We start from the raw sequence: 23,902 nt of genomic DNA on the forward strand, positions 1-23,902 counted from the left end.
TGCAGGTCTCTTGAAATGCTGGCTTTTCGACTAATAAACAGTATAAAACAGCATTTTTTTTTTTTTACTTTACTTTACTGAGAGTATTAGGGACACATTTGAGAATAAAATGGTAAATTTATGAGAAACAAAGTTGTACATTTAAGACTTTGTTGTAATGCCTTTTATTACTAATACTAAAAAATGTTATTAATTATCACAAAGTATTAGGGCCACATTGGAAAACAAAAATATGAGATTTTGAGAATACAGTTGTAAGTTTACGAAAAAATAAACTTGTAATATTACAAGAATAAAGTCATACATTACAGTCATACAGTCTTACACTTATGACATATAATGTTACATATTATTCGCCTAAACTTACGACCTTATTTTTGTAATTTTATGTCTTTATTCGTGTAAATGTTCAACGTTTTTGCACGTAAATTTACGTCTTTATTTTTGTAATGTTGTGACTTTTTTGTGTGTAAATTTACGACTTAGTTCTTGTAAATTACATTTAAAAAAAAAAACTTAATTCTGGTAAATTTCCGAGTATTCTTGTAATTTTATGACTTTTTTTGTGAATTTATGACATTATTCTCAGAAATTATGAGTTTATTCTAGTAGATGTACAACTTTTTTCTCATAAATTTACAGCTTTATTTTCGTAAATTACGTTTTTTTGCTGGTAAATTTACAACTTTATTCTTGTAATTTTATGACATTTTTCACGTAAATTTATGACTTTCTCATAATTTTAGAACTTTGTCATATTATGATTTTATTCTCGTAAATTTACGACTTTGTTCTTGTAATACTATGACTTTTTTCGTGTAAATGTATGACTTTTCTTGTAAATGTAAAACTTTTTTGCTTGTAAACTCATGATTTTATTCTTATATTATTACTTTTTTGCACATACATTTTTTACATTTTTTATGTAAATTCACAACTTTATTCTTATAATTTTATGGCTTTTTCTGGTAAATTGATGACTTTACTCTTGTTAATTTACAATTTTTTTCTTGTCAATTTAGGCCTGTTTTAATTTACTACTTTAATCTCATGACTTTATTATTGAAAATGTTTTTCCATTTGTTTTTGTGTCAATGTGGCCCGCATTTCAACTGGACACCCCCCCACACTAATGCAAAGGTTAAGACTGCAAAAAGTGAAATGTAAGCAACATCGCACACCTGAAATCAAGGTTAAAAAGACTTATTTTTGACTTACGTTATTTTTTTTCTTATTATAACATTGCATGTTAAGCAATTATATTAAGTAATATCTACTAAAACCTGAGTTAGACTATTAAAATAGCAGGCAGACGGATTATTTCACCTAAAGTGACTTTTTAATGACGTTCTAACAGTGAAATGTTAGAGTCCGTAAGAAAAAGGCTCCACTTATGCAAAAGTATAAGTACTAAGGAAAGGGGCTGTAAAAAGTGTACCAAGTACACAATAGCACTTTTAGGGCATTGAACATACATCTGCTGTCGAAATGTCATCAATCACGGCTAGATTTTTGGCACTTTAGGTTATAGAAGTCAGATTCCAGGACATATATTACCGGTCTAGGATTAAAGTGACTGGTAATAAAAACCTTTTAGTCAAAAATGAACTTTTTTTTAAAAACCTTGATTTCAGGAATTTCAATTAGATTTGCACAAACTTACATACAAGTGAGAGTAACAGAGGAATATCGAGGGGAACATTCTTCAACGGACACAACAGGGAATATTTCAAGTGTTACACATTCTAGCTGGTGTATTCCGTAAAGGGGGACAGGGATCCGCTGAGGATGCCAGCTTTAGGAATATGGCTATGGTAGCCTCTGGCACTGCAGAGGACAAAGTGCATATACGGCTGTGTGACGTACCTCGCAGCGCTTTAAGCTTGAAGCATTCCTGCTCAGAAAGTGGGGGTCAGGGGGGAAAAAAGATCCCGTTTCCTGGGAGGGAGCGCGTACAGTATGTCGCCGTCCAGTTACAAACAGGCCTGAGCAAGATGGATTCATCAGGATGCTGGCAGGAGGTCACAAGGTGAGAAATCCAAGACAAAAGCCAATAAGAGGCAAAAGGATCAATAAGCAGAAGGAAATGGATATGGATGTTGGAAGCTGAGGCACATTGTGACATTTTGGAAAAGCACTGGCATAGAAATAGGAAACCATACTCGTTATGGGAAGAAGCATTGTCACACACACCTCTTTGAGTACTAAAAACAAAAACAAAAAAAGATTTAAGTCATACTGTATTAGACACACATGTTAAAGCTTGAGGTGGTGAGATGTTTGGGACTTCCAATGAAGCTGCCTTGCCGCTATCACAGTGTTCATATTAGATTTCTATTGCTTTCCTTTCAGCAATGATGATAACAGTCTGTTATGTTGCATACCCTATTTCCCATCGACAACACCTTTAAAAGTCACTTGGTCCAAAAATGAGATGGAAAAATGTGTTAAAACACTCATTTTGCTAACACAACAACAGTGTTTGTTGTCATCACCACAATGGATTTTAAATGAAATCACATTCTCATACAACGCGTATGGGTTTTCCTTCAGTATTGCGTATAATATACTTCCAACATTTCCGGTGTATAATATACATGGATAAATATAATAAAACAACACATAAAATGCAGTATTTGGATGTAAACAACCAGAAGTAGAGTGCAATGAAACACATTGCTAGCTAGCATAATGCTAGCATATTGCTTGCTAGCAACTACTTTTGTCTGTAAAAAGAAAACTTATAATAATAATTGATGGAACCAAAGAATAAAAAGATTTATACTATTTAATTAATGCCGTTTTGTGTGTGGGAGGTGAGCGACTTACACTATATTCCACCTGCGGTAGAAATCTTGTTGCCGAACGTTTTATACCGTAAATTAGCTCAACTGATGACGTAATTACACCTGCCTGACACGTGAGTGTCGATGTGTTCTGCACATGCGTAGAACCAATTGCATTTCCGGTACTGATTGCATACAGTGACAAGTGTCCATGTAGTTCACTGGAATGGCAAATGTGACCAGTAGATGGCGTTATATCCTCAGTTAATGTTGAGTAAACTTCTAAAGAAGAGATACAAGAGAAACATGGCGACACTTCCGGGCTGCAAAAAGTGTGACCCATAGTCTAGAAATTACGGTAATCTCTTTACCATGCTGTGGGAGAGCTAGAATTTTTTATTGGGGTGGCTAAGGTGAGACCATTCCTCACATAGGGGTGGCAATATGTTGATACCTGAATTGTTTGGATCCCCAGCAAGTAACAACTGGCCACCCACTAGCAGTAGCACTGAAGCACCTGAAGGGGGCGTACAAGTAAATCAGTACCGTATTAACCGAATATAAAACAAGTCTAGAAAAAGACAGGTGGGTTTATATTTGGTGTTTAGAGATTTATACCAACAGGTGGCGCCAAACACCCCTCGATCACATTGTAATTTATTTCAAATCCATTATGGTGATGTCAATTACTATTATGGTCGTTGTCTGTTGTCAAAAGAATTTAGTAGGATTTTGTACAAAAATTAAATATACTCTATTATTTCTTTATAATAATTTTTTTCCAAATAATTATACACCCTAACCACTAACCCTAACCAAGTTCACAGCAAAATATATATTTGAAGTTGGACTATAGTCCAATATGGGCTGGAATGCAGTGGAAACTTTAAATCTTTAAATCAAATCTTGGTTCAGGATTAACTGCATAGGTGTGTTTGTGGCTTTTTCTTTGGCTTTTTTTTAACGGGAAAGGTACCCGTGATGGTAGAGTGTGATGATAACCACAGAAACAGAAATACAATATGGCCAAAGAGGTGTACTGAGATGTTTACTTAATGTTTAGATACTTTTTAAACTCGTGTGACATCATGTTAAAAAGTTAATTCAAACGTTTCCTTATGATTTATATTTGTGTACTATATTATAAAAGGTTCTACTGCACGGTGCCCTTTTTTTATTTTGCACAATTTCCTACTACACCCTTGTGAAAACATATTAGGTGTGTCTGTGAAATGCTTTGACTCATAAGTACGTCCACAGCTCAAATAGAGATGCATCTCCGGTCGCTTCCCTCTTGTTTCATGAACGCTTTGGTCCATTTTGTACCGCTACAAAAAAACACTGCATGAGCAAAAGTCACAATAAGAATTGTAAAGCAACAAAACATAAAACATGAGCAGGTTATAAGCTCTATAAAAATACATACCATGGCTACTGTAAAAAGAACAGCCTTGGAGGCCTTTGAGGTTCTTCTCGATGGGGCTGGGGTGGGGTGGGGGGGCCGACATGTGCAGCATGGGGAGCCTCAAAAAGCAGAGGAAGTGGGCGGACCACCAGGGCTATACAGTCTCTTTGCTGCCTAGTGGATGGGGTTAATGTCTGTTCGGCTGTTGGCTTGTCCGTGCACATTGCTGCCCCCTACTGTTGTGGTGGAGGTGGTGATGGTGTTGTGCTGAATGACCTGCTGTTGCGTGCAAGCTGGAGATGGACTTCCTGCTGGACTGCTCTCAGGACCTGCGGAGGTGGAAGGGACATCATTAAAGAAACACTTGTGCTCTACCAGAGTTTGTTTATTTATTATTATAATTTTTTTTTACTTTTATTTTTTATTTAGCTTCTTTTTTTACTCTCTTGTCTCGTAGCTGTGTGGCCTGGGCGCTAACCACTTGTTCACCGTGCAACCTTCTTAAATGCTAATACAAATTTTTTTATAAATTTTATTTACAAGTTCTAGATGCCACTGGCCCAATGGTGGAATCAAACTCGGGTCTCCTAGCTGTGTGGCCTGCATGCTAACCACTCGCACACCGTGCATCCTTCTTAAATGCTAATACAAATTATTTTATAAACTTTATTTACAAGGTCTCGATGCCACTGGCCGAGGGTGGAATCGAACTTGAGTCTCATAGCTGTGTGGCCTGCACGCTAACCACTCACGCAGCATGCAGCCTTCCTAAATGTCAATACAAATTATTTAATAAACTTTATTTACAAGGTCTAGATGCCACTGGCCCGATGGTGGAATCGAACTCGGGTCTCCTAGCTGTGTGGCCTGCACACTAACCACTCGATCACTGTGCATCCTTCTTAAATGCTAATACAAATTATTTAATAAACTTTATTTACAAGGTCTCGATGCCACTGGCCGAGGGTGGAATCGAACTTAAGTCTCATAGATGTGTGGCCTGCATGCTAACCCATCGTCCACCGTGCAGCCTTGTAAATACAAATTATTTTATAAACTTTATTTTATAGAGTTTCTAGCGTGCCGTTAATATGTGACTGTGATGTTAGCATTGTTAGCATTGCACTGTGTTAGCATGTTAGCACTGTAGCACACATACAGCAGATATGCTCGTGTTGCATTATGCTGTGACAGTATGTGATACGTCTTAGAGTGTATATGTAAAAAGTGGATAAAGTGCACACAGTAAACACAGCTCATTTGCATTAAAGCTACACACACAGAAAAATACAGTAGTTACTTAGGAACTAGATAGACTACTGTGAGACCACTAAAACGTACTTCAAATAGTTGAAAATACTCTAATATTAGGGCGACCAGGCATCCTGCTGTCCCAGGACGTGTCCTATTTTCATGTCCTGTCCTGGCTGTCCTGTTATTTATTTTTTTTTTAATGATGAAAATGTCCTGGATGTCATTGTTTTTCATTGAGCCGTTAAATTGACCGCCGTCAAGTCGCATTAAGGCATGTGACAGAATCTCTTAGAGGATGCTGTGTGGGTGGCTTTTTGAATGAAAGGAAAACTGGACTTATGTGAGACATGAATATGTATTTCTCTTTTCTGTGCATTATAAAGATATAAAAACAGATAAAGAGACATGGGAAAGACATATTCCAATCCAAGGAAGAAAGTTCCGGTAATATATCAAAGTATTACATGTTATCATGAATGTACCTGTTAGTACTGTCTTCGGGCGAGAGGCGGGGTACACCCTGGACTGGTGGCCAGCCAATCACAGGGCACATATAGTCAATTCCTGTTTTGTAACATTATTAGAGCCCTGTAGATATGAAATAGCACCCCTATAGTAGCCTTTACACTTATATTACCCAATATAGTAGATATTATAGTAGATATATAGGGTGCTGGAGCCTATCCCAGCTGTCTTGGGGCGAGAGGCGGGGTACACCCTGGACTGGTGGCCAGCAAATCACAGGGCACATATAGTCAATTCCTGTTTTGTAACATTATTAGAGCCCTGTAGATATGAAATAGCACCCCTATAGTAGCCTTTACACTTATATTACCCAATATAGTAGATATTATAGAAGATATATAGGGTGCTGGAGCCTATCCCAGCTGTCTTGGGGCGACAGACGGGGTACACCCTGGACTGGTGGCCAGCCAATCACAGGGCACATATAGACAAACAACCATTCACACTCACATTCATACCAATGGACAATTTGGAGTGGCCAATTAACCTAGCATGTTTTTGGAATGTGGGAGGAAACCGGAGAAAACCCACGCAGAACATGCAAACTGGAATTGAACTCGGGTCTCTGAGCTGTGAGGTCCACCGTGCAGCCCGGATTAATGTGGGAGGAAACCAGAGTACCCAGAGAAAACACATGCATGCACGGGGAGAACATGCAAACTCCACACAGAGATCGCCGAGGGTAGAATCGAACCCTGGTCTCCTAGCTGTGAGGTCTGCGCGCTAACCACTCGACCGCCATGCCGCCCACAGCATGTATATAAAACCACAAAACCTTGTTGAAGGTTTTTGGAGGTGCTTTAATAGCGGTGCATTAATAAGCCGTGTCTTTTTTTTTTTTATCTGTTTTGATATCTTTAGAACACACAGAACAGAGAAACACATGTCTTCATGTCTCACATGGTCCATGTGTCATCATCCTTCTACAAAGTTGGGGCATCTGTTGTGTTTACATAGAAGATGGTAAGACTTTTACGCAGGACCACATGTGTGTCTTTTTTTTTTTTTTTTTTAACCAGACCATAAATTCACACCAAACATCCCACAGACCGTATCACCAACATGGAAAATAGAATCACTCAGCTCTGTAAACACACCTGACAGATTATGGTCACATTAAACTGGAAATGTGTACACAACCTAAGACTCATTGATGAATGTCTCGCCCAGTCTGGGACCCGCGGCTCCCTGCTTTATAAAAGAAACATTCAGCCAGGACGGATGTGAGCCTGATTTTCCTCGCTAAAGCCACACAGGGGAGGTTCCCTAATTCTAATTCAAATGTATCTGGTATCAAAGGGGTGGGGTCGTGATGTCATGGCTGACAGCAATCAGCAAGACGCAGGGTGTACGGACGCAGGCGTGCAACCTCATGACGTACTTCTCACGTCGTGTGTGTGTCTAGAAAACATCCCAGATGGGATTCAGACTACCGACTCCCAGCATGGGAGGAGTACTGCAGAGAAAATGTGGGAACTAGAGCGCAAAATCTCATCCTGTTTCAGTCTGTGGAGTTTTTTTTTTTTTTTTTTTCTGGCAAAACAATTACTCTGTAAGAATAAAGTGTTTGCGTGACTCACTGAGGTAACCTTGGGACTCTTTTTGCATAGTGGTGATGGGACAGTCCTTGTGTGTGAGGAGGAGCTGCTTGAGCTGGGTCACCTCGTTCTTTAGCATTGTCACTTCATTCTGAAATGAAAGAAAACAGAACCATAATTTAGCCTGACAGCTCAACTCACTGACAGATAGAGTTTCATTGAACACAATGCAAAGTACCGGTTTTCATGTATTATCCTTTATGGGGAATCATCTCTTTCCTTCTTAAATGCGAATACAAATTATTTTATAAACTTTATTTACAAGGTCTAGATGCCACTGGCCCGATGGTGGAATCGAACTCGGGTCTCCTGTACGCTAGCCACTCGAACACTGTGCAGCCTTCTTAAATGCTAATACAAATTATTTTATAAACTTTATTTACAAGGTCTAGATGCCACTGGCCCGATGGTGGAATCGAACTCGGGTCTCCTGCACGCTAACCACTCGAACAATGTGCAGCCTTCTTAAATGCTAATACAAATTATTTTATAAACTTTATTTACAAGGTCTAGATGCCACTGGCCCGATGGTGGAATCGAACTCGGGTCTCCTGCACGCTAACCACTCGAACAATGTGCAGCCTTCTTAAATGCTAATACAAATTATTTTATAAACTTTATTTACAAGGTCTAGATGCCACTGGCCCGATGGTGGAATCGAACTCGGGTCTCCTGCACGCTAACCACTCGAACACTGTGCAGCCTTCTTAAATGCTAATACAAATTATTTTATAAACTTTATTTACAAGGTCTAGATGCCACTGGCCCGATGGTGGAATCGAACTCGGGTCTCCTGCACGCTAACCACTCGAACAATGTGCAGCCTTCTTAAATGCTAATACAAATTATTTTATAAACTTTATTTAAAAGGACTGGATGCTGAGAGTGGAATCGAACTTGAGTCTCATAGGTGTGTGGCCTGCATGCTAACCCATCGTCTTTACTTTATTTTAGTTTGGAGTTTCTAGCGTGCCGTTAAGATGTGACTGTGATGTTAGCATTGTTAGCATTGCACTGTGTTAGCATGTTAGCACTGTAGCACACATACAGTCGATATGCTCGTGTTGTATTATGTTGCGACAGTATGTGATACGTGTATATGTAAAAAGTGGATAAAGTGCACACAGTAAACACGGCTCATTTGCATTAAAGCTACACACACAGAAAAATACAGTAGTTACTTCGGAAATTAGGAACTTAGGAACTGAGACCACTAAAACGTACTTCAAATAGTTGAAAATATTCTAATATTTCTTGTTGTCTTGTGTTGTCTTGTTTTAAAATAAACATTTTATTTTGAAGTTTGGACAACGACTCCACAAACGTAAACGGCAAAATTAGCACCAATGCTAATGCTAGTTTTGAAAGTGTGGGATGCCGTCAGAAAACACAAAAGCTATAATCCACCCAACATATACAGAAAGCATTGTAAAGATTACTACTATTAAAATTGTAGTGGTTCACATTAATGCGGGCTGCACGGCGGAAAAGTGGTTAGCGCACAGGCCTCACAGCTCAGAGACCCGAGTTCAATTCCAGTTTGCATGTTCTGCGTGGGCTTTCTCCGGGTACTCCGGTTTCCTCCCACATTCCAAAAACATGCTAGGTCACTTAGCGACTCCAAATTGTCCATAGGTATGAATGTGAGTGTGAATGGTTGTTTGTCTATATGTGCCCTGTGATTGGCTGGCCACCAGTCCAGGGTGTACCCCGCATCTCGCCCGAAGACAGCTGGGATAGGCTCCAGCACCCCCAACGACCCTCGTGAGGATAAGCAATAGAAAATGAATGAATGAATGTTGGTGTTCTGTAGTTGGCAACTGTTATTTTCCTGAAACTTACCAATGTTCAACTGCTCATTACTGAAGAACAAAAAAATGTGAAGACCAAAATTTTTTTTCTGATGATAGACAGGACTCTCATCTTTCTTTTGGTAGTTACCATGTTCTCTCCAAGTTTTCTCCGGTTTCCTCCCACATTCCAAAAACATGCTAGGTCACTTAGCGACTCCAAATTGTCCATAGGTATGAATGTGAGTGTGAATGGTTGTTTGTCTATATGTGCCCTGTGATTGGCTGGCCACCAGTCCAGGGTGTACCCCGCCTCTCGCCCGAAGACAGCTCCAGGATAGGCTCCAGCACCTTATATATCGACTATAATATCTACTATATTGGGTAATATAAGTGTAAATGTGACTATAGGGGTGCTATTTTATGTCTAGAGGGCTCTAATAATGTTACAAAACAGGAATTGACTCATCACGGGCCAGCTAGCTGTGATGAACTGTACATGTTTTATGATAAGTCTGAAACAGTTTGACACTGGAACTGACTATTTGTACTTCCAGTCCTCATAATGGAAAAAAATTACAAATTGGAGGATGACAACCGTAATTGGATGGATGTAATTAGACGTTTTTTTCAGATTTTTTACAATATTTTTTGTCAATTTTTCAACTCCTTTTGAGATTGGAGACCAGATCTTGTAGAAAATGAATGAATGAATAAGGCTGAATCCATCCATCTTTTTCAGCTTCTTGGAGGTCCAGGTCCACATCTGCACCGTGCATCACAAGGTGTTCCCAGGCCAACTGAGAGACATAGTCTCTCCAAAACGTCCTTGTCCCAACCAGCGTCCACGTATCATTCCATCGTGTACACGTAAGACACCCAAAGTGTACTTTTTGTACCTGAAGCTGCATGTTGGTCTGCGTGAGTTCTTCTGCTTTCTTCTCTAACGACATCACCCACACTTTCCTCTTCTGTCTGCATCGCGTCGCCGCCGCTCGGTTTCGTTCCAGAAACTTCCGCCGACGCTCATCCGGGTCTTCGTCCACTACCCTCCTACGTCGTCCGCCACTAGGGGGCGGGGACTGCAACGTCTGCGTGGGCTGCATCTGCTGTGTGGCTGGTGACATCTGAAACATAGCGAGAGAGGAGGCGTCGATTGGGTATGTCTAAAAAAGACGTTCCGTCTTGCCAACTTCCAACCGCATTTATAATCTCTGCGGCACACCTGGAAAACATCCATGCACCTGACTGCTCTCCGTACAAGGCTCCATACATTTGCCACCTAGAGCTATTTCAAGTGCTCCAACCGGTCTCAAAACAACATCTGCTTGAATGAGTGAGTGACTGGGCTGATTCACCAACCTGCCCACCTAGTTAAAGAGGTGTCGGGCACTTTTCCACCACCCATTTCCACTCAGACACAACTTTATGTGCACTGACAGATCTTGACACAGACTTGGCAAGGTCAAGTGTTTGCAGTTTGGACCATTACCATTTTTATGAGAAGCATGGAAAACACCGGCCGGCTTTAATGGACGCCGAGCATACGTACAGTGTGTTGTTTTTTTTTAATGCCTTAATGGTACGGTTGGAGCGCACAGTGACTTGTATCACTCCATCATCCAATAGGCTTATCAGAGTAAAGGACATCAGACAATGCAAGGACGAAGTGGTTGGCGTGGAGTTATTTTTAACGCTGTCAGGCGTAGTCAAACCAATTATGCAGTAGGGGCCCCCGTTTAAGTCAAGTCAAGGATTGGCTGGCGGAAGCGATTGTCGACATAACCGAAAAAAAATATTTACTTGTGACTTTCGCCAGAGACACAAAAGTTACGTTATTACGTTAACAATGCTACAACACATATCAACGTCAACTGTCAACATAAACAGCGTCGACTTAAACGGGTCCACTGTATTTGCAGTTATAGGTCGTAAAGAGCAGTGTCTAAAACAGCATGACGTAGTCAAACCAATTATGCAGTAGGGGCCCCCGTTTAAGTCAAGTCAAGGATTGGCTGGCGGAAGCGATTGTCGACATAACCGGAAAAAAAATTTACTTATGACTTTCGCCAGAGACACAAAGAGAAATTATTTCAACCTTGGTAGATTCTTCATAACCAGCAAATCTGCTTTTCCAAAAAAAAAAAAACAATTATGACGTTAACAATGCTACAACACATATCAACTGTCAACATAAACAGCATCGACTTAAACGGGTTCCACTGTATTTGCAGTTATAGGTCATAAAGAGCAGTGCCTAAAACAGCCTGATGTAGTCAAACCAATTATGCAGTTGGGGCCCCCGTTTAAGTCAAGTCAAGGATTGGATGGCTCACGTCGACGGAAGCGATTGTCGACATAACCGGGAAAAAAATTGACTTATGACTTTCGCCAGAGACACAAAGAGAAATTATTTCAACCTTGGTAGATTCATCATAACCAGCAAATCTGCTTTTCCAAAAAAAAAAATAATTATGGCGTTAACAATGCTACAACACATATCAACTGTCAACATAAACAGCGTCGACTTAAACGGGTTCCACTGTATTTGCAGTTATAGGTCGTAAAGAGCAGTGCCTAAAACAGCCTGACGTAGTCAAACCAATTATGCAGTTGGGGCCCCCGTTTAAGTCAAGTCAAAGATTCGATGGCTCACGTCGACAGAAGCGATTGTCGACATAACCGGAAAAAAAATTTACTTATGACTTTCGCCAGAGACACAAAGAGAAATTATTTCAACCTTGGTAGATTCATCATAACCAGCAAATCTGCTTCCCCCCCCAAAAAAAATAACTATGACGTTAACAATGCTACAACACATATCAACTGTCAACACAAACAGCGTCGACTTAAACGGGTTCCACTGTATTTGCAGTTATAGGTCGTAAAGCGCAGCATGACGACCACACTCTTTTTGCACCTGGGCCAGCCGAGCGGCGTAGACGGGCGTGGGGCATAGTTTCCAGAGGACAAGCCTTGAGGATCATTAAAAACAAAGCTCCAGACTTCTTCGCCGCAAAACAAGTTGACTGAGCTGCAGCTGACCAGCCTTAAAGGGATAGTTTGGATTTTTGAAGTTGTATGACACCCGGCCCCATAAGCAGTGGGTTCCGTGTCCTGAGAAGACTTCTGGTCGGATTCCGGTACCGAAAAAAGTAGTTCCAGCTAGTTAAAAGATTGCAAAACAATACATTTGCATCACAAGAAAATGTGTTACCTGTGAAGCAGAGTGCATTCCAGGATGTGGCGAGGTCTGGTGTGGGTGTCCAGGATGGAGGTGGGCATTGTGGGAGTTGTGATGGGGGTTGTGTCCCTGCGGGTGATGGTGGCCGCCCTGGTTGTGCCCCTGGCTTTGGTGGTGGTGGTGGTGGTGGCCGTGGTGCTGGTACGCGTGGGGAGGTGCTTGCATGTGCTGGTGCGGGTGCGAGTGCATGTGATGGTGGGTGCCTTGCTCTTGCCGCGACGACATCATCTCCATCATGTGGCCCATGGAGTTCATGTTCCCGTTGGCGATGGCACCCGGGTGGTGTGAAAGTGCAGCCTTCAGCCTCTGGGCGGAAAGAAGGACCAAAAGGTTTGTAAAATAACATTACTGTAACAAAAGTGGAGATAATGTGGAGATGGCAAGTGGTTAACGCACAGGCCTCACAGCTTGGAGACTCGAGTTCAATTCCACCCTCTGCCATTTCTGTGTGGAGTTTGCATGTTCTCCCTGTGCATGCGTGGGTTTTCTCCGGTTTTCTCAAAAACATGCTAACTTAATTAGCAACCCCAATTGGTCCATAGGTATGAATGTGAGTGTGAATGGTTGTTTGTCTATATGTGCCCTATGATTGGCTGACCACCAGTCCAGGGTGTACCCCACCTCTCCCCTGAAGACAGCTGGGATAGGCTCCAGCACCCTCTGCGACCCTGGTGAATGGTAAAAAATGAGTGAATGAACAAGTAAATTTACCTTAAATTACGTGACGTCTTTGAACGCAACCCCTCATTGCTTATAATAACACGTTTTAACGCGTGTTTCGAATCCATCCATCTATCCATTTCCTATGCCTCTTATCCTCACTAGGGTCACGGGTATGCTGGAGCCTATCCCAGCTGTCTTTGGGCAAGAGGCGGGGTACACCCTGGACTGGTGGCTAGCCAATCACAGGGCACATATAGACAAACAACCATTCACACTCACATTCATACCTATTGACAATTTGGAGTGGCCAATTAACCTAGCATGCTTTTGGAATGTGGGAGGAAACCAGCACCCCCCGCAACCCTCTTGAAGATAAGCGGTAGAAAATGAATGAATGAAAGTGTAAAAGTGACTCTAGGGGTGCTATTTCATGTCTAGAGGGCTCTAATAATGAAAAACAGGACCAGCTCGCTGTGATGAACTGTACATGATTCAAATCTTTTAGCTTGATTGACATATTCAGTTCATAATATACACATATATACACAATCCTGGCTTGTCGTTTATCTTTCTGTTCATTAAATACAGTAAAAAAAATGCATATTTCAAACACAATTGCTAAAGGTGATTAATTATGATTAATTAATTAAAAACTGTGATTAATCTGATTAAATTTTTTAATCATTTGACAGCCTCAGATAAAACAATTGTTGAGAAAAAAAAGTACTTTCCTCTGAAATAAACCCCAATACTATTCAGCAAGTAGAGTAAAACTCCAATGGACCAATTTTGCCTGTAGTCAGTGATGGAAATACATTTTCCATATTACAGATGCATATGACTTCCTATGTATGTTACAGCAGGCTGGTTAGCAGCATGGCTACATGCTCTGACTAGATGAGATGACGAAGAGCTCCAACAATCCATAAATCTGAGGAACAAATCAAAGCACTTAGTCCGTCCTCTGTCTCCCCTTCAGTTCTGTCTTTCTCCTCCTTTAAGTTCCCTCGTTCCCTCATCCCACGTCTTGCCTCTTCATATTCCTAATAACCTACCTACCTACCTACCGCTCATGTGTGTCTGGGTGTCTGCTTATAAGATGAGCCCTCTGGCAAGGGATTGACGCCGACGCTGTCCAACCAGTAGAAGGTTTGTTTCTTTAAGCGGTGGTCTACTTAGCCCTGACAGAGATGGTGGTTCTTTTTGGGACAGACCAGAAAAACACTCTCAATGTGTTCTCATGTTGTTTGTGTTTACCTACTTGAGTTTTCCTCAAGAGGTTGTATTTCTAGGCATGGCGTAAAGACAAGATAATACAAACACAAGTGGGCCACAGTGTGCAACAAGGGTTCTAATGTTGCAGTCAAACCCAGACATGAAAAGAAAGTCCTTGCTTCTTAATGCACAAGACACATAAACTAATAAACATGTCTAATAACCTCAGGTAGGGTTTAACAAGAAGATACTGATGTTTGGGTTGGTCACCTGTCCAGACACAGTCTCAACTTCTTGTTTTTTATTCATTTTCTACCGCTTTTCCTCACGAGGGTCGCGGGGGGTGCTGGAGCCTATCCCAGCTGTCTTTGAGCGAGAGGCGGGGTACACCCTGGACTGGTGGCCAGCCAATCACAGGGCACATATAGACAAACAACCATTCACACTCACATTCATACCTATGGACAATTTGGAGTCGCTAATTAACCTAGCATGTTTTTGGAATGTGGGAGGAAACCGGAGAAAACTTGGGGAGAACATGGAAACTACCAAAAGAAAGATTAGAGTTCTGTCTATCATTAGAAAAAAATTTTAGTCTTCACATTTTTTCGTTCTTCAGTAATGAGCAGTTGAACATTGGTAAGTTTCAGGAAAATAACAGTTGCCAACTACAGAACACCAACATTCATTCATTTTCTATTGCTTACCCTCACGAGGGTCGTTGGGAGTGCTGGAGCCTATCCCAGCTGTCTTTGAGCGAGAGGCGGGGTACACCCTGGACTGGTCACCAGCCAATCACAGGGCACATATAGACAAACAACCATTCACACTCACATTCATACCTATGGACAATTTGGAGTCGCCAATTAACCTAGCATGTTTTTGGAATGTGGGAGGAAACCGGAGTACCTGGAGAAAACCCACACATGCACGGGGAGAACATGCAAACTCCACACAATTGGAATTGAACCCTGGTCTCCTAGCCGTGCCGCCCCTGCACAAGATTAGACACATGCAATCCAGAAAATAAAAAAGTAAATGTCACAAAAAAGCGGGCTAATAAATTGACACACAAAGACTGCGGATTTCAGAAAATAACAGATAAAATGATACAGCACTCTACAAGAAGCAATGAAGTCTGTGAAATTAAATAATTAAAAATTAAAAAAATTAAAAAATTGTTAACTATAATGATGAAAATGGTAATATTAATGATGATTATAATGATGGTAATAATAAAGATTATAACAACAATAATAACAACAATAATAATAATAATAATAATAATAATAATAATAATAATAATAATAATAATAACAATAATAATAATAATAATATTACAATGGTGGCATGGTGGTCTAGTGGGTTTTCTCCGGGTACTCCGGTTTCCTCCCACATTCCAAAAAAAACATGCTAGGTTAATTAGCGACTCCAAATTGTCCATAGGTATGAATGTGAGTGTGAATGGTTGTTTGTCTATATGTGCCCTGTGATTGGCTGGCCACCAGTCCAGGGTGTACCCCGCCTCTCAGACAGCTGGGATAGGCTCCAGCATCCCCCGCGACCCTCGTGAGGATAAGCAATAGAAAATGAATGAATGAATGTTGGTGTTCTGTAGTTGGCAACAGTTATTTTCCTGAAACTTACCAATGTTCAACTGCTCATGACTGAAGAACAAAAAAATGTGAAGACCAAAATTTTTTTTCTGATGATAGACAGGACTCTCATCTTTCTTTTGGTAGTTTCCATGTTTTCCCCAAGGAAAAAGTGGTAGAAAATGAATGAATGAATGAATATTACAATGATAATAACTAATAATAAATAATAATAATAATTATTAAATAATGGAAAGTTATATTTTGATTGATGTAAGAAATGCACTGTAATGTTTCATATATTTGCCCAAATAAAGAAAAAAAAAAAGTCTGCACCTCATTCATCGGCACGAATAAGAGAGAATTTAGTTTAGTCTAAAGCGGCGCATAAATGCATTTAGATTGTGTCTGATTTACAACTTTTTTTTTTTTGTAAAAAATTCAATTCAAGGCTACTGCAGAATCCCACACTTTCATTCCTTCTCTGAACTCCCTTCCCCCTTCCTCCCAGCTGCTGTCCGTAAGTCCATGGAGCGTCCGGGGCTCCATATCTTTTAACAACCTCTGCATTCATGATTCCCACAGGGAACGTCATCCAGCTGGTCTGGATCACAATACTTTAGACGCGACCGGAGCACAACATCAGCTCGCCATCTCGTTTCTTTCACACACACACACACACACACACACACACACACACACACACACACACACACAGCAGCAGCCATAAGTGAAAAGCTTTTTTACCAGGAGTCTTTTCTACACGCGCTCAGTTCCTGCATCACGGCATGTTTGTCTATTTTAGAGAGACGGTTGCAAAACGTAATTGCGAAATGATGACCTTGCCGAGCTTGTTTTGGCTGAGTGCTTTCACTTTTGTCATACGAGAGATGCCTCACATTAGCCACATTTACATGAGGAGTTTTTTCTCTTTCCGAATGACCTTTCCGAAAGAAATGGTATACATGGAAAGGAATATTCCAATCGCGTGTCTACATGGGCCGCTATAATCAAATAGAATAGTCAATGGGGCATTTGCAGTAAAACGTAAACGCCAACATCACATGATATCCACTCTTTGAGTTTTTCTTTCACTTGTTGGAATAACTCCATATTGCCATTTTTTCGTTCGTCCAGTCTTGAAATTTAGTTTGAATCAAAAAAAAATTTCCGCAGCAGTCCAGTACCGATTGCTCGTCTCCATTTTTTAAAATTGAAGAAGCTGCGTGTTACATCATATCTCAGCATTCGCTGAAAGAACGCACCTGGGAACAGAAAAAAGATAGAGTTCAATCTTGCTAATATTTTATAATTGAACTCGGCACGGCGGCACGGTGACCTAGTGGTTAGCACGCAGACCTCACAGCTAGGAGACCAGGGTTCAATTCCACCCTCGGCCATCTCTGTGTGGAGTTTACATTCTCCGGGTACTCCGGTTTCCTCCCACATTCCAAAAACATGCTAGGTTAATTAGCGACTCCAAATTGTCCATAGGTATGAATGTGAGTGTGAATGGTTGTTTGTCTATATGTGCCCTGTGATTGGCTGGCGACCAGTCCAGGTTGTACCCCGCCTCTCGCCCAAAGACAGCTGGGATAGGCTCCAGCACCCCCCGTGACCCTCGTGAGGAAAAAGCGGTAGAAAATTAATGAATGAATGAATAAAACTGGACTTGTGAATGGCGTATGGAAGGGTTTAGTTTCTATTCCACAGATGGCGCTAATGCACACGAAAGCTGCTTGCCAACCGCCAATAAACAACAGAAGAAGAAAAACACCACGAAGAAGAACGCAGTCAACAACTTTCTGTTTGAGCGGGTACAAAATACCTCAATCGGATTAGGGAAAGGAATATTCCATCCCTGTGAATCCGATTATACAGTGAAGAAAATAAGTATTTGAACACCCTGCTATTTTGCTATTTCTCCCACTTAGAAATCATGGAGGGGTCTGAAATTTTCATCGTAGGTGCATGTCCACTGTGAGAGAGATAAACTAAAAAGAAAAATCCAGAAATCACAATGCATGATTTTTTAACAATTTATTTGTGTGATACAGCTGCAAATAAGTATTTGAACACCTGTGTATCATCTAGAATTCTGACCCTGAAAGACCTGTTAGTCTGCCCATTAGAAGTCCACCTGCACTCCATGTATCATCCTGAATCAGATGCACCTGTTTGAGGTCGTTAGCTGCATAAAGACACCTGTCCACCCCATACAATCAGTAAGACTTTAACTCGTAACATGGCGAAGACCAAAGAGCTGTCCAAAGACACCAGAGACAAAATTGTACACCTCCACAAGGCTGGAAAGGGCTACGGAGCAATTACCAAGCAGCTTGGTGAAAAAAGGTCCACTGTTGGAGCTATCATTAGAAAATGGAAGAAGCTAAACATGACGGTCAATCTCAATCGGAGTGGAGCCCCATGCAAGATATCACCTCGTGGGGTCTCAATGATTCTAAGAAAGGTGAGGAATCAGCCCAGAACTACACGACAGGACTTGGTCAATGACCTGAAAAGAGCTGGGACCACCGTTTCCAAGGTTACTGTAGGTAATACACTAAGACGTCATGATGTGAAATCATGCATGGCACGAAAGGTTCCCCTGCTTAAACCAGCACATGTCAAGGCCCGTCTTAAGTTTGCATATGACCATTTGGATGATACAGAGGAGTCATGGGAGAAAGTTTTATGGTCAGATGAGACCAAAATAGAACTTTTTGGTCATAATTCCAATAAGCGTGTTTGGAGGAAGAAGAATGAAGAGTACAATCCGAAGAACACCATCCCTACTGTGAAGCATGGGGGTGGTAGCATCATGCTTTGGGGGTGTTTTTCTGCACATGGGACAGGACGAGTGCACTGCATTAAAGAGAGGATGACTGGGGCCGTGTATTGTGAGATTTTGGGGAACAACCTCCTTCCCTCTGTCAGAGCATTGAAGATGGGTCGTGGCTGGGTCTTCCAACACGACAACGACCCGAAGCACACAGCCAGGAAAACCAAGGAGTGGCTCCGTAAGAAGCATATCAAGGTTCTAGCATGGCCCAGCCAGTCTCCAGACCTGAACCCAATCGAAAATCTTTGGAGGGAGCTCAAACTCCGTGTTTCTCAGCGACAGCCCAGAAACCTGACTGATCTAGAGAAGATCTGTGTGGAGGAGTGGGCCAAGATCCCTCCTGCAGTGTGTGCAAACCTGGTGAAAAACTACAGGAAACGTTTGACCTCTGTAATAGCAAACAAAGGCTACTGTACCAAATATTAACATTCATTTTCTCAGGTGTTCAAATACTTATTTGCAGCTGTATCACACAAATAAATTGTTAAAAAATCATGCATTGTGATTTCTGGATTTTTCTTTTTAGTTTATCTCTCTCACAGTGGACATGCACCTACGATGAAAATTTCAGACCCCTCCATGATTTCTAAGTGGGAGAAATAGCAAAATAGCAGGGTGTTCAAATACTTATTTTCTTCACTGTATATATTCATTCGGATTGGCATTTTTTTTCGGAATGAGGTGTATACGAAGGTTCAATTCTTTCTGTTTGAGCAAATAACCTGAATGGAATTGGAATATTTGTGTCCATGTATACGTGGCTAGTGTTATACACAGGATACATTGATTTTTACATGATGTCCCCCAATTAGATCCCATTCTAGACATCAGCCCCCTGGTAGCTGCTGTGACCACGGACCTCAACGGCTAAACTCCTCTGTGTCTTGACCACCGAGGGTTCAAATACCACAGAGGCCACACTAACACACAGCAGGCAGCCTCAGGCCTGCAGCTGTCTTGGTATTACACTCAGACACACACATCACACAAGGACATTATCCACAGTGAGATGAATAGCGATAAGGCAAATTCTTTTGGAAGAATCTAGACACGGTATTGAAATACCAACCCCCCCCCCCAAAAAAAAAATCAAATCGATCATGCTGCTAAGACAGAAAATGGATTAAATCGAGCTTACAGACATCCATCACGGTCACCGCTGTTGACGGGGAACTCGTCCGTGTATCACAGGATGAATTCTGAGGATGACAGCTCTCACAGAACACATTCCCATCAACCTTCAACTTGTCAGTCAGCACCAAGGGAGGTGAGTCCCGCCCCTCTTGTTAAAAAGGAAACCAATCAGACACCGGCTTTCTCGCAATCACAATAACAGCATGTGGAGTGGTTATCGCTTGCCAAACCGACATATATAACAGGATAGCAGAGTGGGAACCCACAGTTAGAATGGAGAGTGTGTGTGTTGGGGGGGGGGGGGGGGCTTTGACTCCTACTCTTTAAATGTTTATCAGTGTGTCTGAGAGGAGTCCAGCTGGCAGTGTGGTGCTGTCAGTTTCGTAATTGAATTATCCAATCCAAAACAGTCCCAGTGCAGGTCAAATAGTTGTTCGGATGCTGAGAGGTGATGATTAACGCCGGGATTACACTGACTACAGTGCAGCTCCGGTCCTGATCCGGTCCAGAAAGTGCCACTCACATTGGCTCCCGGTAGGAGCTCCGCTCAGGCTGCGGAAACCCACCCCAGATAGTTCAAACTCAAGCATATATGGCTTCCAAAAAAAAAACATTATCTGAGCCTACAACAGGGATTTCAATCTTACGGAATGCTTATTAGAGCTCTGTAGACATGAAATAACACCCCTATAGTCAACTCTACATTCTGTTATTCTTTGTTTACACTGCATTACTGCAGACACGAGTGCTTAGTGTTTCAAACAAAGTGGGGAAGAAGGACAAAGAAATAAGTCAAAAATGTACCACTTCCGCATGGTACAGGAGGAGACATTTTTTTCAGTCACTCCAGACATGACACGGTTGACTGCATGCAGTGTTAAGGTAATGCAGTCTGTGTCTTATCGATGTAACATTACTGATGCTGAGTGACTAGAGCGCTACATGTGATTTGTCTTGCAAAAAAATAAACAGTTTTGACTAATAACAGGCTACAGTCAACCACAAAACAGCAATCGTTTATTCAATAATTGATTTTTTGAAAAACCGCGAGAGAGAAAGGGAGCAATGTGGTGGGGTTCGACTGTACAGTCAACAGAGTTGCCGTGGTAATTTCGTTGTATGTCTTAACTATTCACTCATTCATTCATTCATTCATTTTCTACCGCTTATCCTCACAAGGGTCGCATGGGGTGCTGGAGCCTATCCCAGCTGTCTCCCAGCTGCGAGAGGCAAGGTACACTGGTGGCCAGCCAATCACAGGGCACATATAGACAAACAACCATTCACACTCACATTCATACTTATGGACAATTTGGAGTCGCTAATTAACCTAGCGAGAGGTGGGGCACACCCTGGAATGGTCGCCAGCCAGTTCTTGTCAGTTCCAGGGTCAAACTGTTTCAGACTGATTATAAAACATGTACAGTTCATCACAGCTAGCTGGTCCTGTTTTGTGACATTATTAGAGCCCTGTAGACATGAAATAGCACCCCTAGAGTCACCTTTACGGGAGATGTCTTCAAGCGAGAGGCGGGGTACACCCTGGACTGGTGGCCAGCCAATCACAGGGCGCATATAGACAAACAACCATTCACACTCACATTCATACCTATGGACAATTTGGAGTCGGCAATTAACCTAGCATGTTTTTGGAATGTGGGAGGAAACCGGAGTACCAGAAAATCCACAAATGGGCAGAATATACAAATTCCACACAGAGATGCCCAAAGCGAAGATTCGATTCGCCCTGAAGGTGCGATTTCTTGCAAAAATCTAATAACATTGCAAGTTTAAAGGGTCGTTATTATGCAAAATTGACTTTTTAATGATGCTCTAACAGTAATATGTGTTGTTTATGACCATACCGAATGTGACAAAAATGTATAATTTCCCTCACTTGGATGTATGAAAAATTATTGAAAAATTGCATAATATTTTACCAAGTGTAACTTTGCTCTCATCTGGGATTTACTTAAATGAACCATTATTTGTTTGACTTTTAAATCTTGTCTTCATTTCTACAGTAACATTTAAGCAATATCTATAAAAACCACAGAGAGCCATTAGGACTATTGATGTTCCATTGTTGAAACACTGATCCACCGTGCCAGACCATTCAGCCATCTTTTGTCCAGAGGGGAGCTGTCTAGTCTTGGACCTTTGTCCCCTGATCTCTCTACTCCCACTGCTTTTTTTTTTTTTTTAGTCCTTTCTCTTTTATGTGGTTCCAGCTGATCGGCCATTAATGATATTTATTAATGGCCACTTCCTGTCTGACACAGGAGGACTTGAGTGATGTCCTGAGAGTGCTCTGGGCTTCATTCTGAGGACACAAGCGGGTTTTTACACTCGACAAATGACTTCATATCTATTAACCCTGGGTGGAGTAACGGTGGAGAAGGTTTTGAGAGAGAGCACCAAGCCTGCCTCTGGGATGGTTAAATCAAGCCCAGTTAGGTCAAGGTAAGCACTTTTATTCCCCTTTCAAAGTGGAATAGTGTACACTATTATTTTGCTGCCCGTGGCCTTCTGGCGCCTCATCGTAGGATTCACCCAGACACGACATTGTATGGAGAGGGGAAAGTTAGCCATAGAAATAATTTAGATTGTTGCACGAGTGGTACAACTTGCAGTTCAATCGCTGGAAAAATAACTTCTCCTCCCATACCGTGTGGAAGTGGTACGTTTTTGGCTGTTGCTTCTTACTTGGTCCTGCTTCCCCACTGCGTTTGAAACACTTTCGACATTGTATGGAGAGGGGAAAGTTAGCCATAGAAATAATTTAGATTGTCGCACGAGTGGTACATCTTGCAGTTCAATCGCTGGAAAAATATGCCTCAAAAGTCAAACAAAATCAGGAATTCAAACCTCAACATCATCATGCCTGTCAAGGGAAGTACTGTTCAGTAGAAATGGACAAGTAAAGTCAGTCACGGCATGTCTGACATGACATAGTGAAAATACCTTCTCCTCCCATACTGTGTGGAAGTGGTACATTTTGGCTGTTGCTTCTTACTTGGTCCTTCTTCCCCACTGCGTTTGAGACACTTTCGACATTGTATGGCGAGGGGAAAGTTAGCCATAGAAATAATTTAGATTGTCGCACGAGTGGTACAGCTTGCAGTTCAATCGCTGGAAAAATATGCCTCAAAAGTCAAACAAAATCAGGAATTCAAACCTCAACATCATCATGCCTGTCAAGGGAAGTACTGTTCAGTAGAAATGGACAAGTAAAGTCAGTCACGGCATGTCTGACATGTGAAAATACCTTCTCCTCCCATACTGTGTGGAAGTGGTACATTTTGGCTGTTGCTTCTTACTTGGTCCTTCTTCCCCACTGCGTTTGAAACACTTTCGACATTGTATGGAGAGGGGAAAGTTAGCCATAGAAATAATTTAGATTGTCGCACGAGTGGTACAGCTTGCAGTTCAATCGCTGGAAAAATATGCCTCAAAAGTCAAACAAAATCCGGAATTCAAACCATCATCATGCCTGTCAAGGGAAGTACTGTTCAGTGGAAATGGACAAGTCAAGTCAGTCACGGCATGTCTGACATGACATAGTGAAAATAACTTCTCCTCCCATACCGTGTGGAAGTGGTAAGTTTTTGGCTGTTGCTTCTTACTTGGTCCTTCTTCCCCACTGCGTTTGAAACACTTTTGATACCGTAATGTGGTGTACACAAAGAATAAAAGAAGTGCGAAGGTGACTATAGGGGTGTTATTTCATGTCAACAAGGCTCTAACGATGGTAAAAATCAACAAACAGGTTTCTATGCTTTCAAAAATATTCTGGAAATGAATATTCAATTCCACTTTTCCAGAAATTCACTTATTGCAGTCGGCTCTGG

At 41.5% G+C, this 23,902-nt stretch overlaps 2 protein-coding genes across 4 annotated transcripts in view; one reads left to right on the forward strand and one right to left on the reverse strand.

Annotated features, from left to right (window-relative positions):
• The window catches only part of cpvl (carboxypeptidase vitellogenic like), a 6,858-nt gene extending 6,843 nt beyond the window's left edge, over positions 1 to 15 (forward strand). The window contains exon 12 of the mRNA XM_058085599.2: positions 1 to 15. This exon is cut by the window's left edge and continues 1,054 nt beyond it. The gene's annotated coding sequence lies outside the window, so the exon portion shown is untranslated.
• creb5b (cAMP responsive element binding protein 5b) overlaps positions 1 to 23,902 on the reverse strand; it is a 71,178-nt gene that overhangs the window by 671 nt on the left and 46,605 nt on the right. For 2 of the 3 annotated variants that reach the window (XM_078798118.1, XM_058085598.2), the window contains exons 8-11: positions 12,576 to 12,908; positions 10,258 to 10,485; positions 7,551 to 7,659; positions 1 to 4,520 (exon numbers count right to left, since the gene is read on the reverse strand). The exon at positions 1 to 4,520 is cut by the window's left edge and continues 671 nt beyond it. In XM_078798118.1, the coding sequence (XP_078654244.1) occupies positions 4,366 to 4,520; positions 7,551 to 7,659; positions 10,258 to 10,485; positions 12,576 to 12,908 (825 nt within the window). In that variant the 3' untranslated portion in view covers positions 1 to 4,365. The remainder of the gene's footprint in view (positions 4,521 to 7,550; positions 7,660 to 10,257; positions 10,486 to 12,575; positions 12,909 to 23,902) is intronic. The other variant, XR_013630191.1, reaches the window with a different exon arrangement.

Source organism: Doryrhamphus excisus, linkage group LG17 (assembly GCF_037039965.1).
Source record: "Doryrhamphus excisus strain RoL-2023G ecotype Guam linkage group LG17, RoL_Dexc_Guam_v1.1, whole genome shotgun sequence".
NCBI classification, from domain to species: Eukaryota; Metazoa; Chordata; class Actinopteri; order Syngnathiformes; family Syngnathidae; genus Doryrhamphus; species Doryrhamphus excisus.